General features: G+C 37.1%; 2 protein-coding genes across 6 annotated transcripts; both read left to right on the forward strand.

Moving 5' to 3' along the window:
- Nucleotides 1-1,776: 1,776 nt before the first annotated feature.
- On the forward strand, nt 1,777-15,608 carry LOC141825057 (B3 domain-containing protein Os07g0679700-like). Of its 3 annotated transcripts, none has more exons than XM_074712431.1 (13): nt 1,777-2,079; nt 2,174-2,343; nt 3,685-3,766; nt 3,862-3,963; nt 5,250-5,956; nt 6,072-6,168; nt 6,372-6,546; nt 8,367-8,443; nt 8,587-8,988; nt 11,619-11,668; nt 12,153-12,266; nt 13,552-13,619; nt 14,681-15,608. In XM_074712431.1, exons 2-13 carry the CDS (start codon nt 2,228-2,230, stop codon nt 15,469-15,471), a joined length of 2,781 nt encoding a protein of 926 aa, XP_074568532.1. In that variant the 5' UTR covers nt 1,777-2,079; nt 2,174-2,227; the 3' UTR covers nt 15,472-15,608. The 3 variants fall into 3 exon arrangements, with proteins under 3 accessions (XP_074568532.1, XP_074568531.1, XP_074568533.1); XM_074712430.1 differs by having other exon boundaries at nt 1,777-2,053; XM_074712432.1 differs by having other exon boundaries at nt 1,777-2,053; nt 2,178-2,343.
- Nucleotides 15,609-16,780: 1,172 nt separating this feature from the next.
- Nucleotides 16,781-23,309, forward strand: LOC141825060 (putative potassium transporter 8). Of its 3 annotated transcripts, none has more exons than XM_074712435.1 (11): nt 16,781-16,815; nt 17,305-17,424; nt 17,501-17,633; nt 17,796-18,030; nt 18,106-18,351; nt 18,770-18,823; nt 19,693-19,953; nt 20,961-21,013; nt 21,097-21,220; nt 21,335-21,589; nt 22,115-23,309. In XM_074712435.1, exons 3-11 carry the CDS (start codon nt 17,595-17,597, stop codon nt 23,143-23,145), a joined length of 2,298 nt encoding a protein of 765 aa, XP_074568536.1. In that variant the 5' UTR covers nt 16,781-16,815; nt 17,305-17,424; nt 17,501-17,594; the 3' UTR covers nt 23,146-23,309. The 3 variants fall into 3 exon arrangements, with proteins under 3 accessions (XP_074568536.1, XP_074568534.1, XP_074568535.1); XM_074712433.1 differs by lacking the exon at nt 16,781-16,815 and adding an exon at nt 16,856-16,923; XM_074712434.1 differs by lacking the exon at nt 16,781-16,815 and adding an exon at nt 16,856-16,923 and having other exon boundaries at nt 17,305-17,633.
- Nucleotides 23,310-24,382: the final 1,073 nt, after the last annotated feature.

Here is a 24,382-nt window from a genome sequence, read left to right on the forward strand (position 1 = left end):
GAGAGCCATGAGACCTCTTTAGATCAAAGAGGAAGAGGAAGAGGAAGAGCTCTCACCAGGCTTTTGGATGCATGACCATGAGACCTCTTTATGCTGCAAAAGGTTGGAATCCGTCAACCTAGCGGCCCCACACGATCGGCTCCCCGACCATCTGTGGAGAGGTAAATCACGGTGAATGCGGGACTGACCAGGGCATGGTGGCCGAGGGATTTGGAAACATGGCACAGATTGATGTTATCGCAAATGCAACCATGAGACCTCTTTATGCTGCAAAGGTTGGAATCCGCCAACCTAGCGGCCCCACACGATCGGCCCCCCGACCATCTGTGAGGAGGTAAATCACGGTGAATGCGGGACTGGCCAGGGCATAGTGGTTGAAACCATGAGACCTCTTTACTGCAAAAGGTTGGAACCGCCAACCTAGCGGCCCCCCCACCCCGGCCCCACAAGTATGAGGGGGAGTAAATCACGGTGAATGCGGGACTGGCCAGGGCATAGTGGCTCGAGGAATTGGAAACATGACACATTTTGATGTTATCTCATGTGCGCCATGAGCCTCGAACCGCATACCTTCAACTGCAAGCATCTAGGCCCTGACCAGCTGCTCCCGCCCGTGGGGGCAACCATGAGACCTCTTTAACTGCAAAAGGTTGGAACCGCCAACCTAGCGGCCCCCCCACCCCGGCCCCACAAGTATGAGGGGGAGTAAATCACGGTGAATGCGGGACTGGCCAGGGCATAGTGGCGGTGAATGCGGGACTGGCCAGGGCATAGTGGCTCGAGGGAATTGGAAACATGACACATTTTGATGTTATCTCATGTGCGCCATGAGCCCTCGAACCGCATACCTTCAACTGCAAGCATCTAGGCCCTGACCAGCTGCTCCCGCCCGTGGGGGCAACCATGAGACCTCTTTAACTGCAAAAGGTTGGAACCGCCAACCTAGCGGCCCCCCACCCCGGCCCCACAAGTATGAGGGGGAGTAAATCACGGTGAATGCGGGACTGGCCAGGGCATAGTGGCGGTGAATGCGGGACTGGCCAGGGCATAGTGGCTCGAGGGAATTGGAAACATGACACATTTTGATGTTATCTCATGTGCGCCATGAGCCCTCGAACCGCATACCTTCAACTGCAAGCATCTAGGCCCTGACCAGCTGCTCCCGCCCGTGGGGGCACCATGAGACCTCTTTAGATTGAAGAGGAAGAGGAAGAGGACTATAACAATTAAACAGTGATTTGGTTGGCGAGGAGTACAATCCATGGCATCCTTTTCACAAGCAGGAGATGACAACCCGCCCCATAATTAACCTCCCAACCACCACCACCACTACCACCGCCTCAACCGGCGTCTAAGTCCAGTCACCGAGACCATGACCCCTTTCTCATCGATGGCCTAGATCTCCTCATCCCCTCCACCGACGGCCACCAGTCACTCCCCCTTAACTGCCGCAGCGCCGCCTCCTGGCCAATTCCCTCCCGTTTTCGTGCACATTCGGCATCATTACCCCACCACGTAGGTGTCCACGTCAACACGCCCAATCCATTGCGCCGATCCGATCTCCACCTCCCGTGCTTCCGCTCGAGTGCCGTCACCGCCCTCGGTGGCGGTCACGCGCACCGGGAATCTTACGGTTGAGATCGTATCATCAGAGCGATTGTGACCGTTAGAGTGATTCCGTTCGCGTGGCGTGGGTGCACAAAGGTGGAGGTCTTTTTCCCCTCGCGGAGAAGGCAATCATAGTCGCTAGCTGCTGCTCGCTGGTCCATGCAGAGCTTTCTCGCTCTCTGTCCCTCCTCCTCCTTTCTCTATCTTCTCTTCGGCACTTACTAGCATCGCCGCCCCCGCCACAGTAGGATAGCTGAGCTCCCTAGCCGAGTTGGGAGGAAACGGAGGTGATCGGGAATAGAAGTGCAAAGGGGGATCTTTCTTTGTATCTCGACTTGAAAGTGGGAATACAGATTTTGGTTGACTCCTTTCTCGCCGCCATCTGTTTTCTGAGCTCTGACCGACGGGAAGATGGGGTTTCCGTGAAGACCAGGGGCAGTGATCGGTAAGAGAAGCGAAAGGAGGAATCTTGTTAGTGTATCTTAACTTTTAAGCATTGAGACTGTTCTATTAGCTTCTTTTTGTAGTCTGATTGTTTATCTAATTTATTTGTGTCTGATTTTAGTTAGGAGAATTGGTAACTGCCCTTTAATTTGAGGGTGATTTGGACGAGTTGGAGATGGAGACAGGGAGGTGCATGAATGCTGCTTGTGGGGCGACGGAGCCTGGGGGAGAGTGGAGGAGGGGATGGGGGCTGAGATCAGGGGGATTTGCTTCTCTATGCGTCAAGTGCGGGTATACTCAGCATTTTTTCCCTGATATTTTTTGGTATATTTTCCATTTTCAGTTGTTGTTAGGGTTTAGTTTCTGAGTTGGATAAATTCAGCTTGTAGAATGAACATTGGAGGTAGTTTCATATTGTGTTTACTGAGCATTTGAAATCAAGATTGATACTTTCCATTTGTCATTTCTGGATGCATTTGGATTGCCATGTGCGTGATTAGATTTTTGATTATTTTCCTTTTTAATTCCTGTTACTCCGTTTTAATGATGTTCTCTTGGTGTTAAATTGCTTATTGCTAGACTATTGTTGATTACTTTTATTTGTGAAAATTTGCTATCGATAATTTCATATGAGACTTGCATGTTTGGAGCTTAATATTGGCATGACTGGCCGTTTTACTTTGATTGATATATGTGAATGGATCACCTAGGCTTTTCTTTTAACTTTTTGTCCATTGTAAGTCCACCAAGATTGTCAAGGATATTTCAGTGATAAGCCTTTCTTGTCAATCTTTAGTGCGCATGCTTGTTTCCTATTTGTCTATGAAGAGTCAAAAACTATGACGTTTTGCTTTATGGGATAGTGTATCAGCTTATTTGTAAAGCTGACTAGAGTAACTATCAATTACCCTGTTTCAAGTCCTGTATCACAATATGTAGACATGTATTGGCATTTAAACCATGTAAGGTTAGAATTGTTCAATAATCTGTCAACTGAGGTATTGAATTTTTTGTAAATTCATGAACTTAAAAATAAAACAGCAAGGCTTGAGTGTTTTTTTTTGTCATGTTGAGAAACAATGTTATAGTGGCAATCATAAATTCATAAATATACTAAGCTAATTGAATCTTTGTGGGGATCTTTTTGGTTATGTCATAACAACAAGCTTTAAATCGCAAGTAACTTGGGGTCAGATATATGCATCTTATCCTTTACATAAAAATATTGTCTTTTCTGTCTCTTTGTAGAATCTATATTTATTTCAGCACAAGAATGCAACATGAGAAGGTTTGCTATGCTATAGCACCATATCAGTGCTTTGTGTGTCTATTTGTTATTTTTTTTAAAAGAGAAGGTATTTATACAAAAGTGTCAAGTAACTGACAGGATTCAAGAATAACTTCCATATGCTTGTGCTTCAAGTTTCAACTTAAGAAAATTAATTTACGGCTTGTTAATTTTTTTTATATGGTTGTTTATGTTATATATTGATGAACATATCATGGAGATGATAGCCTTTACTTACATTGCGATGCTTAATGCAATCTCTACACTGCTATTACTTCCTGACCAAGGTCCTTATTAGCATAAGATTCTTATTATTCATCTGTTGTGCATTCTTCCATAATCAGGATGGCATATGAGCAGTTAGCTTTCTGTGACATTTTTCACCAGAAAGAGTCTGGGTGGAGGGAATGTTGTTCCTGTGGTAAGGTATTATGCACTCAAAAGATTGGACATACATTTCCAAATTTTCTGGTTGTCAAATGTTTCTGCATTCTGAACGTTGTTATAAATGTTATTTGCAGAACTTACATTGTGGATGCATTGCTTCAAAATCTTTCTTTGATCTACTCGATACTGGAGGAGTTCAGTGTATTAGCTGCATAAAGAACTCAGAAGTTCCTCTTGTAAGATTATATCTTTCACTGAATCACATAATTTACTATAACTATTATTGAAGCTTTGTGTTGTATTCTCAGATCTTAGATTTATGCTACACTTTCATATTCATATCTCATAAAGAAACCAAGTTTTGTATTATGAATAATTTTGACAAATTTTTGAATCGTGAATCAACATTGAATCATGAATCATAGGTTTCATATAAAATTAGAAAATATGTCAAGAAAGAATCCTACTTTTTTTACAATAGTTTCGATATCCTATAACATGGAAAATAATATAATATTCCATTTAATAGATAATAATATTATAGATAATGTACTTGATGGTGATTCATAACAAAATATATCGAACGTATATAACACTGGTGAGAATGTACAAACTATTATGATTTCATTCTATTAAGAATTGAAATGAAATTTCCAATGTGAAATTTCATCTTTGAATGCCTTTGACATAAGAAAATTATTTGCAACTTCTCCTTTGCTATGACTCAAATTCTTGATGGCATTAACCTAAGTAAAAATAGAAGCTCTCCTACATGAAAAGGAGAAATGAAGAAGACTTTGACTTCTAATACCACTTCTTGTATCTTATTGTTGACTTTGAGATTCCATTCACTTTGCCTTAGTAGTCACATAAATATACAGTGTCAAATGATAGCCAAGGTGAATTTGACACTTAATAATGATTGGGAAGAACAAGTCACATAGATATACAAAATCACAATAAAGGCAAAACTTGTAGCGGCTGAGAAGTAATGTAATGTCAAAGTCATGCTTCATTCCTCTTTGCACAAAATATGGTTGCCCTTACCTCTTTATCTCCAACTATCTTGATGTCAGTGAGACTAGGGAGAATTCAACAATTATTTTTCTATGCCAAAGCATTTAGGATGTGATTTTTCTATGGTTTATTTTATTTCAATTACAATAATTTTGCGTTATTATTATTTTTGGTATGAATCAACATTAACTTACACCTTTATATATTCAACAACAACAACAAGCCTTCACACCATTATATATTATGCTATTAAATAAAATAGTATGTTATTTTACATAATCATAGGATATCAATAATGTTACGAATGATGTATAATTCCTTCTTAACATATTGTGTACTTTAATCTGAATCTTTACTGTTCATGAGTCAAACTTTCAATGGAAATTCAACAATGATTTTTCTATGCCAACACATTTAGGATAAGATTTCTTTTTTTATTTTTTATTTTTTATTTTATTTCATTTAGAAAGCATTTTATGGAGTATTGTGAATATTTTTCTGTCAGATGTCCAGTGGAATAGTTCAAAACTTTGTGTCTCAAAACCATCAAAGAGTACTAGCTCTTCCAGATAGGACTTTGAAGGAAGATACTGATTCAGCAATAACAACTCATGCCTGTGAAATGTCAGCTAATACTGCTCATTGTAAAATTGACGGTGGGACTTTATCAAAGGGAAAATCCCTGAATAAACTGGATCAAGAACATAATGAATGTAGAATCAGATCATTTGTGCAAATCAAAGCGGAGCAACATTCACCTGATGTAGTGATTGCAAGTTTGTCAAACAGATACCAAGGTCCATTGGCCTCCCAGATCTCTCCAATGGATGAGAAAGCTTTAATGATGGATAAGTCTGTATGTGAATCATTATCCCAAGGATGTATTAACATAAGCTTGGGAAATGCAATCCAAGTTAGCAACAAAGAAGTTTGTAAAGTTGCAGAAAGGCCATTTCTTTCCCTCCCCGTGACATGTTCAATATCTGAAGAAAAGGATGAAAGAAGGGCACTTGCTACTTTTCAGCAAATGCAAAGGTCTCGTTCCCTTGTTATGAAGTGTCCTAGGATGGGTAACCAACCATTTTCAGATTTATCTAAGAACTCACTTCCATATATGCGAGTTGCAAGGCCACCTGCTGAGGGCCGTAACCAATTACTTCCACGTTATTGGCCAAGAATCACGGACCAAGAACTACAACAAATATCTGGAGAGTATCCTTATGTACATGATAGTTTTATATGTTCTTTCACGAGTTATTGTCTTAAATACACATTTCTTGTGTATCAAATATATCTCTCTTTTTCCTTAATCTTCTATCTGTGAAAGTTCAAATTCCACAATAGTGCCGCTATTTGAGAAGGTTTTAAGTGCTAGTGATGCAGGTCGTATTGGGCGCTTAGTTCTTCCAAAAGCTTGTGCAGAGGTAATATTCAGATTTGCTTGATTTGCATTAATATATATTTACTTTTGACAGATTTTCCTATATAAGATGTGAAATGCTCTGCATTCTACATTTGCACATGCTTATCTAGATACAATTAGCTTAGTTTATCTAGATATTTACTTACTCATATTGTTTTCATTTGTTTCCTTTTTGACATTTGCTTCCTTGTTCTTTCTTTCTAGGCATATTTTCCTCCCATTTCTCAACCAGAAGGTGTTCCATTGACGATACAAGATACAAAGGGCAAAGAATGGAATTTTCAGTTCAGATTTTGGCCAAATAACAATAGCAGAATGTATGTTTTAGAGGGCGTTACTCCTTGCATTCAATCTCTTCAGCTGCAAGCTGGTGATACAGGTTATTTCTCGCACACACTTCAAGATATTATTCTGTCTAAAGGGTATAGTTAATCATAAAATGGTTTTCAAGTTAATTTTGACAATGATATTTATTTGAGGACCTTCGAGATGATACTCTTTCTGTTAGGAGGCATTGTCAAGTAAAACAGGCCCTAATACCTGAGGTGATCTAGTTCATGGTAATTTCAAATTTTGAATTACTATGTAGATATATTCAAGATTAGGTACATGAAATAATCCTGCTAAGAAATTACCAACGATATTGCATTGCTGGCTTATTTAGTATAACAAACAAATTAGCAGGAATTGTCGATTCAATTTTCATAACATTCTTATTAAAAAATATATATATCATACACACGGTTATTTTATAACCTAAACAACAAATTACACAAACCATAAGAAAAGCATCTCATGAATTGAATCTCAATGTACATATAAATTAAATATAAATAAAATCTAATGAGATATTTTAAAAGGATCTATTAAAATGATATATGCATACATGATGTTGAGAGATTAATAAAATTTGGTGGCGTTGTTAATATAAATTATCCTTTTAAGATATTATGTATGTTTAGCACTAACATCATGGTTTTGAATACTGAGCTAGCTATGTCGGTTGACACCACTAAACACTCCATTTTCCTCATCAACCAACACATGAGAAGCCCCTAAAGAGTCAGTACATGAGCAAACGAAGCTCTAAATTGTTCGCATTTCAGAAGAGTTTTGGTTGCATCACAAATGTCCTTCGAAGCACATCATGAGCATCTTCTTCCAAATCTCCTAGCAAGTGCCCTCCTCTATATTGAAATACTAATTTACCCTTCCTTCTCCGATGCTTCTTCCTCCAATGTTGGCTTGCAAGGGAGATGCTGAGGTGTGTGTGAGTGTGTCGTGACTCACATTTCTCTAACTCTGATGATGCCTCCTCCAAGTATGCATTCTCAGTCCCTCCTACTTCGTCCTCTTTTGAGCAATTGATGCTTTTGTAAGCATGGGTAGATGTAATACGAAATAGTTTCATTTCAGCCATGGACCAAAATCCTGTCTCAGGATGAGTCTTTAAACATTGACTGACATGATATAAAATGATATACTAGTAAAAGAATCAATTTTCTATTTTGATACATAATTTTATATTAAATTTAAAGAATTTGATGTGTTGCAATTATGAGTATGTAATAATTACTAGAGATGTTTAATTAAGCATTGTTATTCTGAGTGTAAAATTCTATTGCAAGATTGCATCACGCTTATTGGTAACTCGGATTCCATTCCGATTGTTTGGTTACTATGGAAAAGATTATCCAGAAAAAATAAAAAAAAAGGTTCAAGTATGGGAATCAACCCTTCAAAATTTCTGAAATTGTTTCTTTATACATTTATTTGTGTCTTGTTGCTTATTTGTTAATATGTGTTGGTGTTGAAGGAAATCTTATGGGGTAACACTCAAAAAGAAGCATGCATTTTATAAAAACAAGCATGAGATGGCCTTCAAAATTTAACTTTTTCTAAAATAAGAAATAACACTGTGAAAATAGAATGTGATATATGACGTATAGATAACAAATTGGGTGCAAGTGACATTGACAGATATTAGGACAGAAAATTGATTAAACTTACAACGTTTGGAGATTATTTTGGGGGAATTTCTCCTACATTAAAGGTGTTCTTTTCAAGATATTTGTAGCCATTTTAGTTGACCCAAAATTTAGAATTTTGCTGGCACATACACTAAGTTATGAAAATGTATCTGACAATCAACGCTATTTCAACAAATTAATTTGTCTCATGTTCCATATCGTATTGCAGTGACTTTTAGCCGAATAGATCCTCAAGGAAAACTTGTGATGGGTTATCGGAAGGCAACAAACACTATTCCACTACAGGTAAGAAACTTGCATATATTGCTCCTATTATGTGTTTCGGGTTTTCTCTTGTACTCATTTGCTTGGACTTTAGAGAGTTAATAAACATGCTCTATATTGAATATTTTTCAAGTTTGACGAGATTTATTCCTTAATTGGAGCAGGACTGTCAGATTTCTGCAATTACTAATGATACTTTTGGCAATGAGACACTGTTCTCTGGAATTGATGAGAACATGTCCATAGCAAATGGCTATTCTGGACTTCTTCCAACAATGAAGGGAGTTGTAGATCCATATTTAGCATCTCAACCAGAACATCTGAATCAATCCGATTTTGAAGCTAGTTGGCACAAGGGAGGAAGGCCATTTGAAGGATTGGTCTGGCAGCCTTTGCAAAGTAGTAGCAGAAACATTGGTTCCAAATCTAAGAGGTTGCTCATGGATACTGAAGATGCACTGGAGCTCAAGATGACTTGGGAAGAGGCTCAAGAATTGCTTCGCCCACCTCCAAGTGCTAAACCTACCATTGTCACAATTGAGGACCATGAAGTTGAAGAATATGAAGTAAGTCCAATTTGTCAAAATGCTTGGTTAATATTGTTGCATGGTCATTTCGGAATGTTATCTTCACAAATAGATGCCCCCATGTTTTCTGTAACTTCTGATTCAAGTTGACAATGTAATGATTGCTAGGTCCAGATAGTTCTGTTTTTTTTTTTTTTTTGCATACTTGGTTGAGTATCTTTATTTTTCATGGACACAACTCATATATATCATTGCTTTTTTATATTTCCACTCCCCACTAAATATTTTGGAGTAGCAATTTTTTTATATGCATATATCTTTCACACGTAGCTATATATATGTGCTGAACTTGGATGCCACTTCTTTGATGTCTGTATGAATCCTTGGTTTTTATATATCATTTCTTTTGTTGCTTGTCAAAATTTACTGATTATGGCCATATTCAATCGAGAATTTCCAAGTGGTTGCCACTTTCCAAAAATCATGAGTAATTTTACCTTTACTAGATTACACACAACCCACAACTGATGTCAGAAATTATGTTGCCAGTAGTTCTTCATATGCTGTTTCCATTTTCTCTAGAATTATTGGCATGGTTGATTGTAAAAGTTAGCTCATCTTGATCTGGGTTGACCAAGTTCCATTGGGACTAGACATGCAACATGCTCGAATTCTGATAGAATTTTGTTCTTGAGTACAAATAATCTTATTTGTATTCATGTTTGATGAATAGTGTCTTCCATGTTTCCTGTACACTTTCGAGTTCAAGTGACAATGTAATAATATTAGCTAGTTACAGATTATTTAGTCCTGTTTGTTCTCTTGTTTGGGTAAAAGTTAAAGGAGCATTTAAAAACAGAAAAAAAATAAAGGGACTCCCTTTTTTCCCAAAAGATCAAAAGGGCACCCCACCAGAAGTGATCTATCAAAATGCCCTTAAACCCATCAAATGCGTGCTCTACAGTCTAACATGCGCACCTAAGTATGTTGATGGCCATTGAAGTCTGAATAGATAGATGCACTTCAGGAGATGTTGGAGTCTACCAGTGCTTTTAAAGTAACCAAATGAATTAAAAATAACCAAAATTACCATGTCGTTGCATAGTAGTTTGACCGAAACTGCTACATGGCCTACATTTTGGTTAAAACCACATGAACAAAATTATCACCTTCTATTTATTTACATCACTTCTTTTTTTTTTTGAAAAAATTTAATTTGCTTCTAAATTACGGACTTTGTTTCACTTTGATCTGTATTATTTTTAAAAAAACTTACATTTTGTGATATCTTTTTAAATTTACCTTTTCTAAACATATATATTTTTTATTTTTTTTCAATTTATAACTCATGTAAAGTCTTTAAAATTTTGTTCTAAAAATTTTTAAAAATTTTGTTCTAAAAAACATATATATTTTTTTATTTTTTATTTTTTCTCTTTATTACTTGTTCTAGAAGGGGAGCCTTGGCGCAACGGTAAGGTTGCTGCCATGTGACCTAGAGGTCACGGGTTCAAATCCTGGAAACAGCCTCTTGCCAAAGACAAGGTAAGGCTGCGTACAATGGATCCTTTCCCCGGACCTTGCATGGCGGGAGCTTCGTGCACCGGGCTGCCCTTTTTTTTTTTTTTATTACTTGTTCTAAAAATTTCATGAATTTCTATAATTTTTTTTAAAAAAATTATAACTCATTTAGGCATGACATTAGAGTGACTGATCCTTCTGTCTAGTCTCTTTTTGGGTAAGTGGTTGATGGATTCTGGTAGATTTTAGGGAATTTATGGCAGAACACTTCGGGTCAGTGTTTTTTTTTACTCTTTTAGGAAAAAAGGCGCTCCTTGACAATTCAAAAAAAAAGGCTGCTCTATTTTTGCCCTTCTTGTTTGCCAACTTGGTTATCTGTATTTTTCACAGATACTACTCATACTTAACATTGTTTCTCTAGATTTCTGTTCTGCAAGTCACTTCAGTTTTTATATGTTATTTCTTTTGCTTGTTAAAATTATACTGATTTGCTGGTGGTTATATTCAATTGTGACTTGCTGCTGGTGGTTGCTCCCCCAAAATTATATGTTATATTCAATTGTGATTTGCTGGTGGTTGCTCTCCCAAAATTATGAGTTATTTTACCTTAGTAAGTTACAAATATAGTCTGTAACTAGCGCCAGAAATTATGTTGCCAGTAGTTTAATTAGCTGTTGCAATTTCTTTTCAGTGTCTCCACAACAGTTGACATTAATGACTATCAAAACTTTTCCTTCTCAATCTGCATAAGCTGAGTTGGATTGGGTCCAAACATGCTTGTATGATTTTTTTATTTTTTGAGAAAATAGATCCCACAGAAATCCTTTGGAAAATTATGGAAGAAGCCTAAATGATATGAATCTATAAAAACCAACCAAGAATCCACCAAACTTAGTGCAAGGTATAACATGCAATATTGACAAGGATGCTGACATCTATATCTATTTGGTATTGTACTGGTCTTTCGTGGACAAAAGCAAATATCTGAATTGGCCTCGAGAATTCTTTAGATCTTGTTTGTAATGAAATTGTTACTTATTTTGGCATAGTTTTCCATCCTAGTTGTACAAGCTTATATTGCTTCTACGACATTGCTTTTATGTAATGAAAATTTTCCTACCACTAACCCTTTTCCTGCTTGGCTGTAGGAACCTCCAATTTTTGGCAAGAAAAGCATTTTTACAGCTCGATCTTCAGGGTAAGCTTGTTATGTCGTGAAAGAGAGACTATAATCCTCTAGTTGGTACTAACATCTGTTAGATAAAAAACTAGTAAACTTAGTTCAAAAAGGCCCAAAAACTATAACCAACTGACAATACTTTGAAACACAAGATCTTTTTGCATGCATCTGCATGTGTCATTAGTGGATAATTGTCAAATATCCTTTCAACACTTACATGCATATTTTATTTAATGATCATATTTACCTGGTTATCTTGTCAATGGCTGCTATGATTCTAGTGTAAGCCTTGTAGCCATCAAAACCTTTTTCACCTACAACAACTTATGATGTTAGATCATAAAACAAATGAGATAAGTTGATTATTCTTACGATGTTAAAGAAAGCTCTTAACACATTGAAATATAAACTATTCTGTTATTGTATTTCAACATTCCTTCAACTCAGAGCATTAGAGCAAATGGATTTTTATGCATATTTTTTTCTTCAAAATGTCATTTAGAGAACAAGATCAATGGGTTCAATGTGATGATTGCTTCAAATGGCGCCGTATACCTGTAGATATTCTTCTTCACGCGCAATGGAGTTGTGTTGACAATGTGTGGGACCCTAACAGGTAACAGGCAGTTCTTCAACTGGAATTGTTTTTATTATGCACTATCTTATTTGGACTTGGATTCATATTTGTTTTTTCTACACAAGACTTGATGAGGTAGTTGTCAACAACATAAAATATTTTATCGTCATTCTCTAGATTATTTCATGTGATTGTCCTTATCTTGATGAATGAAAACACTAGCTTTGGCAACAAGTGCTTAAAACTAAACTTAAGTAAATAATCTCCTATTTTAGTGGTTCGAAACAACCCAATGTATCCCCTGCCAATCTCTCATGCTCATTTTAAGAGCCTCTACACTGTATCCACTTCGATGTCCACCACACTGTATCCACATACCAAGTTGCTTTTCCTAGACTTGAAAAATCCTACTCAACTGTAGCCCTAGGCCATCCATCGTAGCATCCTCAAAGTAGAAGACTTAGTTAAAGGTTTGGATGGAGGATTTGAATATGTTTATTATAACTAACATCCTAGTTTTCTCTGACGTAGTTATGGGCTAATGTAGGAGATTATAGAGTTAGTCAATTCTCTCATTTGGGAGGGTTATGATAATTTGGTATTAGAGTGCGTCTTATTATAGACGTGAGATGTTTGGAAAGAATTATCTAAGTATAGTAAGCCTTAATAGGGGTGACTATAATATCCTAATTTACTTCAACATAAAAAGTTGTGGGTTAATAAGGGGGCTTATAAACAGATTAGTGGATTACATATGGTTTGACATCTCATACCATGTCAGACGACATTGATCAAAATGTGTCATTCTGATAAATTACTAAAACTTGATACTACTGGTGTACATAGTGTTTTGTGTCATTATATCAGTCGTGTCAATGAATATCGTATCATGCCACCTCTTGACATGCTACAACACACATCAAGATAAATTGAGAAATATATATCTGTATTTTGTGTTCACACAAGATAACAACAAAATTGTACTATTTTAGATGGAACAAAAAGTTTAGTTTCTTATCTTTTGCATTTTTTTCTCTTCATTCTCTTCCTTCTCCAATTTGTCAATGGCATCATATATCGGAATGTCTGCATGATACGGGAACTACAATTAAGTGGGAATTGAGCATTTCATGATAATGTTGTGCTTAAAATGGTCGATGTGTTAGCTCTCTCAACTTGGCAAATTTGTGTTAGTTTAGTTTTGTTCTTGTAATCTGCAGCTTCAAACATGTTATACATGCTCGTTGGTACTTTTGTTGTGTCCCTTGGTATTGACATTATTTCGCTATCACTTAGTGACTCCTACCTGAGGACACTCTTGCAGGTCATCATGCTCTGCACCTGATGAACTGAGTCAGAAAGAAATGCAGCTTCTTCTCAGGCAGTATGAAGGTTTGCATATTGTTTTAGAAAAATACAATATACTATAAAATAATGTTATGATGTTGCTGAATGAATTGTTACTAGCTGTTTACTTTTTGTTTCATTGAACTACCAACTTTCAATTGATACTTGTCATGGATGTTTCTGCAGTTTATCTGTTTGTTAAGTACCAATTTATATATCAATTATAGCCCTCTTTCAATTCGGTACATGACACAAATTTTTATTGTCCAATGTCATACATGACAATCCCTCATTTATATATCAATTTGTCCTGGAATGCCCCCATCAGCAATTATTTAATCAAAACTTCTTATTATTTAGTTATTTCATTCTCTCTTACTTTCTGCCTTCTTTTCCTCTTCTCTTTCCCTCTCACTCTAGCTCTCACCAATATTTGATCTTGAAAGCCTGCGCAAACTCCTAATGCTTTCTACTCCTACAGTTCAGAAAGAGTGAGGAAGAGAAAAGAGGGAGGAGGCAGAGAGGAGAAAATGAGAAATGAGAGGAGAGATTGGGGTGAGATAAGGGGAGAGAGGAGAAAGAGAACTGTTGATTTGCTAACAATGAACATTAAAATAGATTTTGTGTATCTCAATGAACTGTTCATCTACCTATATCAAATAAGTTTGATGAAGCAACCAACTTTATATACTTTTGGATGTTCATGTACTATATTATGACAAAAGAAGTTTGAATTTTGTATACTCAGAGAGTATAGTTTGCATCTCTGATGCATGTGTTTCAAGGTAGAACGCTTACGATATACATTTCTACCTTGGCTGGTTATGGTTATACAATATCATGTTTTGTGCTTTACAATTCTGCGTGTTCTTTCTAGATTATGGTTATATTTGCTAATTCCACTTTGTTCTGGTGCGCCCTACATACAATACCAGTTCCTAAATACCGGCATTTAAAATTTCTCTTTGAAGTTGCATGTACAGAGATAATGAGACGCTTAGGAAACCAACATATATAGATGCCTCTATCGAATGTTTATGCATTTCATTCTTTAGTGTACTATGCCTTCTAATTTGTTCTCTTATACTTTTATCATATACATACAGATTTCCAACAGCAGAGTACCAATGCAAGTTGGAAGCATACTTCATCAGAGCTAGCCGCGTCTAGCCTTGATGCCTTCGCTGCTGCTGCAGCAGCAGTTGGCGACGTAGGGAATCAAAGCATGACTACACATTCTACTACTACTAAACATCCACGGCACCGTCCAGGTTGTACGTGCATTGTCTGCATCCAGCCTCCCAGTGGCAAAGGTCCAAAGCATGACCCTGCATGCACATGTAATGTCTGTGTGACAGTGAAGCGTCGCTTTAATACTCTCATGATGCGGAAGAAGAAACGTCAATCCGAGCGCGAGGAAGCTGAGGCCCATAAGAAGGTTGCATTGGGGGGCAACAAGGAAGAAGCTGAAGGAACTAGCAGCTCTTCAAAGGGCTCTCAGCATCCTGATCTCCACCAGGAGAATGAATTTAGCCATGTGGGTAGCAGGACTGTCATTGAAAATTTTGATTCGAGCAAGGAGGGTATAGACTTGAATAGTGACCCTGGGCGTAATGACGATTTGCAGACGACAAGTCCCCAACTTAGCATGACTAGTCTTCTCCAGAATGCACAACGCCCTCTGGAGATGTATCTGAAGCAAAATGGACTTGCAAGCTTGGCAAATGAACAAGGTAACCAAGAGAGTCTCAGTTCATTTGTTCATGAAATTATTGGTGAAACGGAGGGAAAAGTGATAGATGAAGGCAATTTGAACTCCGCAAACAAGGAGCAAGGTGCTCGTGACGACGAAGGAGATGGTAATGCAGAAGCAGAAGCGAGTCATACATCATCATGAATATGTTCTTTGTGACGGACAACAAGTTGTAACCCTTTTTCCTTCTGAGCAACTTATGATACAATTTTCTGGGTGATATGTATCATAATTCTGGAGCACATGTATCTGTTTTCTTCCTCTCAACATTGTTTTGTTGTATTTTAGCGGTTTGATCTGTTGACATGAGATTGCCTAAACTTCTTATCGACATGTTTTGGACTTGGGCCAAGCTTCGACATGCCTAAATACATTTTTTCTTGCTAAAATCACATACCATCTTCTGGCGGACGAGGCCACCGGAGAGGCAGATCTCCTCGCAGCGGACCACGACGACACGCTGCCCGTTGAGAAGCTCCTTCGCGAGGATCGACGCCAGACGCCCCAGCATGTGGTGGCGCGCGTCCACCACCACCCTCCAAGAGCAGATCCCTGACCCCGAAACCATCTTATTCTCCCCCACGCCGTCGCCGACGCCGACCGCTCATGAACTCTTGAAACCGGCGGAGGTCGGTGGTTATGTAGCAAATGGCCGAATTGGGTTTTCCCTTCCAGTGTCCATTTATTGCTTGTTGGGCTTGTTGGGCTCTCATAAGAGACATCACCACCCACCCACATCACTAAAAGCCCAATTAACGGAAAATAGAAATAAAAAAATAAAAACTAAAACTAAAAAAATATGAAAAAAAAAACTGAGAAATATATGGGAAGGATGTCATGCAGCCAATGCACCAAGATAGGTAGAAAGTTTCAGTTAGAGACCGTTGGAAATGGCCATCCTTCTGAAGGTTGGTGGGCATTTCTTCTTCTTGATTCATCAGAGTAGCATTCATTGAGGCAATGCCGGCCTTTGGAGTGGAAAATTAGAGCAGAAGAGTAGTAGACTGTCGATAGAACACGAGGGAGGACTGGAAGCACAGCGGAGGCTTTCATATGGAACTTGTCAGTTTGTGTATTGATTATCAAGATCGGATTCAAATCGAGCTCAAAGGTCCAAACTTTCCTTTCTTCTTTGCAGTGGTAGAGTCTCCACCTGTGAGATTTGGAGTGCACTAGCTGTTATAAGAAGCGTTGCGGTAGACATGAAGACAAAAATAAGGGGCAAGCACAAGGAAAAGGGGGAGAAAAGGTGATGGTTTCGAGGATTAGGGTTTGGTCGCTTTCTGAGCGGTACGCGTGACGGGTAAAGATCGCTTTCGGCTCTGGCGCACCGCACTTACGCAGCAGCAGTGCTCCACGTGGTTTGGCCCACACCGACTCGTCCAATCCGATCTTCTCCAGCCACATGCTGGTTTGTGCTTCCCTTCTCGCATTCATTACGAGTAAAATATGGAGTAAAAGAGGCATCTTCCCTTCTGTTATCTCAATGTACATTTCTAAATTCCTTCGAGTTCGAGTTTGACAGAAACGCTTCTGTGAAAAGGATGAAGCTGTTTGTATAAGTAGATTTTAGAACAACTTTTGCTGTTGGGATAAGTAAGTTTGCGATGAAAATTTTGTTTTCTAAGTTAGCTCATTAATGCCACCAGTTCTAAGTGTGGTCGTACTGGACTGGAGTGTCTGGATGATTGAACACTTTGATGCAATACCTCTTCCCGTGATTTTGCTCCCTTTAGTTTTTGCCATTCTTCGTGGTATTAGGATGGCTTCAGTGTCTTTTGTTCGTTATCCCTTAATTTTTTGCCATACTTCCCTTTTTTAACTGTAAATCCACTTGCTTACTGATAATCTTGGGTGTGGAGGTGGTAGAATCTAGGTTGTGCATGCCAAAAGCATACTTTGGATTCTGTTGATAGATTTATCCTTCTCATGATTTTTATTTCTATCCACATTAAATCTTTTTTTATTAAATTGCAGATTAGAATGGATTTTTGTTGTGCTATGATTAAGAACGTGGAGCGTTGAAGTGCCTGACGGAGGAAATTAGCAAGATTATTCACTTGGTGACTGCTTCTTCAAGCTCAGGAATATGAGAGGGTTAGCAATCGGTTTGGATGGATATCTTTGCTTTCAAAACCTTAAAACAATCTTCTGAAAACTTCTTGTTTCCCAGCCGAGGATTTTGTGAAAGTAGTATTCTCCTGAGAAACCTGTGAAAGTAGCAATGAAAGATATTGCATCTGAAGAAGCCGTTTTGAGTTGAAAAAATGGATCCTGGGACTGGAGGGATTCCAAAATTTCTGAAGGTTCAGATTTGAGATATGATAAAGATGCATTAGTTGTGATCATTTTTCATTAGTTCATTATGAGGCTGAAATTTACAAGTGATTATGACAAATTTTAGTGGAAATACTACAGTGTCCTTTTTTGAACTTTGATTTTTTCTGAAAGCTTTATTTGGTTTCCAGGGTAATTCTTGGAAGGCCACCTTGGTTTTAGCGTACCAGAGCTTGGGTGTTGTTTATGGAGACTTGAGTATATCTCCCCTATATGTCTTCAGAAGTACATTTGCAGAGGATATCAAGCACTCAGAAACAAATGAAGAAATTTTTGGTGTCCTTTCCTTTGTATTCTGGACTCTTACACTTGTTCCCCTTTTTAAGTATGTCTTCATAGTTCTTAGAGCCGACGACAATGGCGAGGGTAAGTTTATATGAATTTTAAGAGATCTTTTATTTAATGAACTTGATATCTATTATCTGTTTCATCATTTGGCAGGGGGTACATTTGCTTTGTATTCTTTGATTTGTCGACATGCCAATGTCAGCCTTCTGCCTAATAGACAGGTTGCAGATGAAGAACTCTCTACATACAAGTATGAATGCTCTCCAGAAATAGCAAACAGGTCAAGGATCAAAATTTGGCTCGAGAAGAACAAAAGGCTTCATGTTGCCCTGCTGATTGTTGTTATGCTTGGTACCTGTATGGTAATTGGAGATGGAATCCTCACTCCTTCAATATCAGGTAATTTTATGTGATATATACCTTGCTGTAATTTAGGGATAAAGTAATATGTTGTTAGGAGAGGGCATTCCCCTCAATATATGTCAATCCTCCACTAGGATATTTGGGATAGCATCCCCAATGCTTTTCACTTTTTTGATCTAAATGTTAATATTTGTAGCAAAATTCATGCTAGTCTATTAACTAATAATCATCCAAATGACTGATAATACATGTGTCTTCAATATAAATACTTTGTATATGGAATGCAATTACTTAATCAACAAATGGAGAAAACAAGAACTTAATCAGTAACTGATACCTATCTTACTGATTTATTCATCGGTAGGAATGAAAAGAAAAGAATGCAATATAGATATGATACCATTGTACAAATTGCAATAAATGTGCAATAATTCGGGTATCATTTCTTCTCCAGTTTTCTCTGCAGTTTCAGGGCTTGAGCTATCAATGTCGAAGGAGCATCATGAATGTAAGTTTACGATTTAAATCATGTTAGATATTCTTGATCTAGATAAGCTCATTTCTATCTCTGTTTTGTTTTAATGGGAAAGTGTGCAATAATATTATTCAAATAACTGGATTTAGCATATGGTTCTATTTATATATTCCTTTTGTTGAAACAATTGACAGATTGGTGATATGCAGGAAGTTTGTTAGTATTAGAACCTTTATTGTTCTCCCACTTACAACCCTGATTGTCCCATATATGACTTTTTTTCCCCTCCTGTGCTGCTTTCTTGTAGCTGAATCCAAGCTATATGAGTGCATGGACAGAACTCACATGCTTAAGGCTGCAGCTATCTGATTGTGAAAAACCATTTAATTATATAGAAAAAATACTTCTTCACTTAGCTATTTCTCTAGTGCTTTTTCCTTATTCCTGATTACACTTAGTGTAACAGAGTTTGCATGGTTATCTACCATAATTTTATGATAATCACAGTTATCTAAAACTTAGCTTCTGCAAGGTAGTCATCTGAGTTCAGCACTATGACTAACATACCAAATGAACTGAATTCAAACCGTAATATTACAAACCTACAAATTCTGGCACTACCATACTTTTGACAAGTTTTTGTTTCTTATACCATGGTCCATGAGTGATGACATTTTTAGAGACATTAGTTGACAAATTGGAATAATCCAAGATAACTGGAACAAGAGGACTTCACTCGACTAGTTCTTTAATTTCTATCTTATAATTAGACACCAAGTACATTACTAGTTCTTTAATTTCTATCTTATAATTAGACACCAAGTACATTACTAGTTCTTTAATTTCTATCTTCTAATTAGACACCAAGTTCATTATACGTCAGAATTTGATTCCATGTGCAGATGCTGTGGTTCCCATAACATGTTTCATATTTTTATGTTTGTTTGCACTTCAACACTTTGGAACTCATCGGGTTGGAATTCTCTTCGCACCAATCGTTCTAACCTGGCTATTGTGCATAAGTGGACTTGGGATATACAATATTGTTCACTGGAACCCACATGTATATCAAGCACTTTCCCCATACTACATGTTTAAGTTCTTGAAAAAGACCAAAAAAGGTGGCTGGATGTCTTTGGGAGGAATTCTGCTTTGCATGACAGGTATTTTTTTTCTAAATGGTAGCTGTTTAGTAGTTAAGTTTGTATTTAAATGGTGTGAAAATTCTTTAATATGTTCATTCTTGGAAAGCATTCAAGTGTTGATCTAGTGAAATAAAAAATGGAAAGATGCAAAAAAAAAAAAAAGAGATAAAAGAAGAAACACCTATGATCAATTTAAGTAAATCTAACATACAGAATTCTGAAAAATATTTACCTATAACCTTTTTTTTATTCTTGACTTTTTAGAAAGGTATACAATCAACATGCAAAAAATCATGACATAGTTTATAACTACTAACTTTTTGAAATTTATATTGGATTACCATCAATAATTTAATTTAACATTGGAATCTATGGAGTCTAATTAATTTTTTATATTCCTAAAACTTTTGCACTCTTATCACAAAAGAAAATGCAAATAACTTCAAATTTTGTAATACTTGCCAATGTTGTCATAGATAATACATGGTAGCACATATGAAAAAGGCTTCAAGAATTATTCTCATCCCCGTTGGACCACAGCCTCTTCTGCAATATGTGACAGTTGCCGTTCTTGAGGATCCTTTTATTTCCAATTTTTGAGCCTCTCCCGGTTACCATGCCTCATCAACTCCCAAAAACCTTTGTAATTTTCCCTTGTAAGTAAATCTTGAATAAAACCTGACCAAGTGCTGTATCTTTTTATTTTAAACATGAATAAAGTTCCACTGCACATCGTACAACTAAGTGTCTCTTTTCACTCATTCTTTAATTCATTGTATTTTTCACTAAATTAATAATAAAAAATTAGCCATCTGATTTATGCCTAGTCTTTTCCTATGATATCAACTTGAGTGAACCAATGTTGATAAAACAATGTTGAGTTGGATTTGCATATCTGGGTGCCTGTCTGTATTATCACATAGATTGCTTTTTTGATGGTTCCACTTTCCAGTAAACATTATGGAAGTTCCACCATTTACCAGCACATCGACTAAAATTATTGCTGTATTATTGCATGATAACAGGATCAGAGGCAATGTTTGCAGATCTTGGCCATTTCTCATACACTGCAATTCAGGTTCTTTTTTCTGCAAATATCAATTTGATATCAATTTTCTTTATCTTTCACTATGGAACTCGTGCCTAATATGGTTATTGCAGATTGCTTTTACTTTCCTGGTATATCCCTCGTTGATTTTGGCATATATGGGCCAAGCTGCTTTCTTGTCAATGAATCATAACCCTTACACCAATCACCCAATTGGATTTTATGCATCAGTTCCAGGTACACACTCTAAATTCATGTGATGATTTCTTGCTATTATGCAACTTCGTATTCAGTTTGTTGAGTTTTTCTTATTTTATAGAGACTAAATTTTAGTTATGATTGTTTCTGAAGAATGCATAAGATGGCCTGTACTTGTGATAGCAATACTAGCTTCAGTAGTCGGGAGCCAAGCAATTATTAGCGGAACATTTTCAATCATTAATCAGAGTCAATCTCTTGGATGCTTTCCAAGAGTCAAAGTGATTCACACATCTGAAAAAATTCATGGGCAAATCTATATACCTGAGATCAATTGGATGCTTATGATCCTCTGTATTGCTGTTGCTGTTGGATTTAGAGACATAAAGCGCATGGGAAATGCTTCTGGTATGCAGATATAGCTTCTCTGTCTATTTTCATTGAATTACATTGTTTCCCCAATTCCTTCTCTTTACCTATGTTGGATTGGATTTAGTCTGTAAATGCATTTGCATCCTAAGATATATAATTGAAGAGATACTTATCAAGCCCTTAGTTCCTTATAAGACCAAGACTGATCCTAAGGGATTAATGGGGGAAAAAAATCAACATGATGAAGTATATAAAAGAAATAATTTGAAGACTATTCACATCATATTGCTACTTGAGCAACTCATATATTGGCTCAACATATTCACTGATTGCTGTTAGATTCTACCGTATAGTTGTAGGATATGATCATGCATTAAAAAGCGAAATACAAGTCATTTTTACTGGGTATGAAATTCTGAGTATAACTTTATATCCATAATTTTGAAACTTGCACTGTAGTTATTCGAGCACATGACTTGTACAATAAATGAACCTTGCGATCCATCTTCCTAGCCAGATCTCTTTGATCGTGACTCATTTTTCTGTTTGTTGGTATTGCAGGACTGGCAGTCATCACAGTTATGCTGGTGACCACATGCCTCACTTCCCTAGTTATGATCCTTTGCTGGCAGAAGCCTCCATTAGTAGCCCTCACATTTCTACTCTTCTTTGGCTCCATTGAGATCCTTTATTTCTCTGCCTCGCTCATCAAGTTCCTCGAGGGTGCCTGGCTTCCCATCCTACTTGCTCTCTTTCTCATGACAGTTATGTTTGTTTGGCATTATGCCAGAATCAAGAAATACGAGTATGACCTATATAACAAGGTCTCCTTAGACTGGCTCCTCGCCCTCGGAGATAAACTTGGCATCGTTCGTGTTCCCGGCATCGGCCTTGTTTTCACCGATATCATATCTGGTGTGCCTGCTAACTTCTCACGCTTCGTCACCAATCTCCCAGCATTCCACCACATCCTAGTCTTTGTCTGTGTCAAATCTGTTCCTGTCCCATTTGTGCCTTCTTCTGAGAGATTCCTCGTCGGACGTGTTGGACCGCCTAGTCATCGTTCTTACAGATGTATTGTACGTTATGGATATCGTGACGTTCACCAGGACATTAACTCTTTTGAATCTGAGCTCATTGCAAGTTTATCAGAGTTTATACTACTCAAAACATCAAGCGAGTCAGCAAACAGTTTGGAGAATAGATCACTTACTGTCATCGGAAGCAATGAGCATGTGCACTATCGAAACAATGCAGCAGCTGAGCTCTCCAGCATGGAAGACACGATAGAATCAGCAGACGCAAGTGCAAGAAAGAAGGTCAGGTTCCTGCTAGAGGAAAGAGGTAACTCGGCTTTGTCAGAGAATACTGCAATAGAAGAGCTGGAGGATCTACTGGCAGCCCGTGAATCTGGGTGTGCATTTATACTTGGGCGTTCGCACGTTGAAGCAAAGCCAGGGTCATCGATCATGAAGAAGTTGGCAATCAATGTTGCTTACGACTTCTTGAAAAGAAATTGCCGAGGACCGGATGTCTCTCTGCGCGTCCCTGCTGCATCCCTTCTTGAGGTTGGGATGGTTTATGTTCTGTGATCTTGTTCAAGTATCTTTACGAGTGATGTGCTGTGATGTGCTGTGGGGGTTACGTTGCAGGACTAACATCATTCTTCAATCCAAAAAGAAGAAGAAACATGCTAGAGATTTTTTTTTTTCGAAAGCAAATTGTAGCAATATAGATTAGTTCTTCTTCGTCTTAAATTAAGTCATGGATGACTCTACTTTATCTTTCCACTTACGGCTTGTTTGGGAGGAGGCGAGGGAAGGGGAAGGAAGGGTAAATAAGGGGAAGGGAATTTGTAACCTTGTTTGTAAAGAAGTGAGGGAAGGAGAGAGAAGGGGAAGGAAGGGTAAGCTTTCCCCTTGCATAGCCATAAATAGACACAATTTCTTACACTCCGATTTGGGATGTAAGGAAGGGAAGGAAATGTGAAAATATATTTATTCCAATTTTACCCTTATATTAAAATATTAATTATTAAAATAACTTATCTATTAGATTTTTGCACCGTTGCTCTTCGTCACATAACGTAATCGTCACTCGCACTCCTCGATGTTAACCTTCGTCATAAATTTTTACATCAATAAATTTTTATAAAAATATATATATAAAGTAAATTTTTATAAAAATATATATAAAAATATTGATTTATCTTTTATCGTACCAAAATGTATAAATTTTGTATTTCACATATTTTTTATATATCTACTTATTATTTTTTAAATTTTTTATTTATTTAAGTTGTAAATATTAATTTTTATTAATCTTATGAGCTATATATATTTTTTTACATATAGATTTATTTTAAAAAATAAAGATATTTTTATAATTTTATATATTTAGTTTATAATTTCGATTGACGAACTCATTGAACGAATAGTTATAAGGCATTAGATAAAATAAAATACCTAACGAACAATTATTTCTAAATTATTATAGATCTATTTTAACAAGTAAGGATATTTTTATAATTTTATATATTTAACCTTCATTTTCTTCCCCTTCCTCCCAAACAAGGTAGCACATGTTACGTTAATGAACCTTTCTTTCCTCCCAAACAAGAAAAATATAAATACCTCCCTTCCCCTTCCTTTCCCTCCCTTCCCCTTCCTTCCCCTTCCGTTAATGAATCTTCCCTCACCCCATCCAAACAGAGTGTTAGTCTAATTAAAACTATTTATTTCTTGTTCTTAACAATAACCAAATTACTTCATGAAAAAGATGTAATATCCAAAAATAAATTTATCTTTATGAGAATGTATCTAGTTTGCA

Source organism: Curcuma longa, chromosome 3 (assembly GCF_044706935.1).
Source record: "Curcuma longa cultivar G26 ecotype Majalengka, Jawa Barat chromosome 3, ITB_CL_G26_1.1, whole genome shotgun sequence".
Classification (NCBI taxonomy): Eukaryota; Viridiplantae; Streptophyta; class Magnoliopsida; order Zingiberales; family Zingiberaceae; genus Curcuma; species Curcuma longa.

Excerpts from the sequence above, each read along its gene's own strand:
- LOC141825057 (XM_074712431.1), top strand. The coding sequence starts at position 2,228 with ATGGAGACAGGGAGGTGCATGAATGCTGCTTGTGGGGCGACGGAGCCT. Across the intron at positions 3,767-3,861 it reads AATGTTGTTCCTGTGGTAAG|AACTTACATTGTGGATGCAT; the intron begins GTATTATGCACT and ends TGTTATTTGCAG. Across the intron at positions 3,964-5,249 it reads AGAACTCAGAAGTTCCTCTT|ATGTCCAGTGGAATAGTTCA; the intron begins GTAAGATTATAT and ends TTTTTCTGTCAG.
- LOC141825060 (XM_074712435.1), top strand. The coding sequence starts at position 17,595 with ATGGATCCTGGGACTGGAGGGATTCCAAAATTTCTGAAG. Across the intron at positions 19,954-20,960 it reads AATTCTGCTTTGCATGACAG|GATCAGAGGCAATGTTTGCA; the intron begins GTATTTTTTTTC and ends GCATGATAACAG. Across the intron at positions 21,221-21,334 it reads ATTTTATGCATCAGTTCCAG|AATGCATAAGATGGCCTGTA; the intron begins GTACACACTCTA and ends TTGTTTCTGAAG.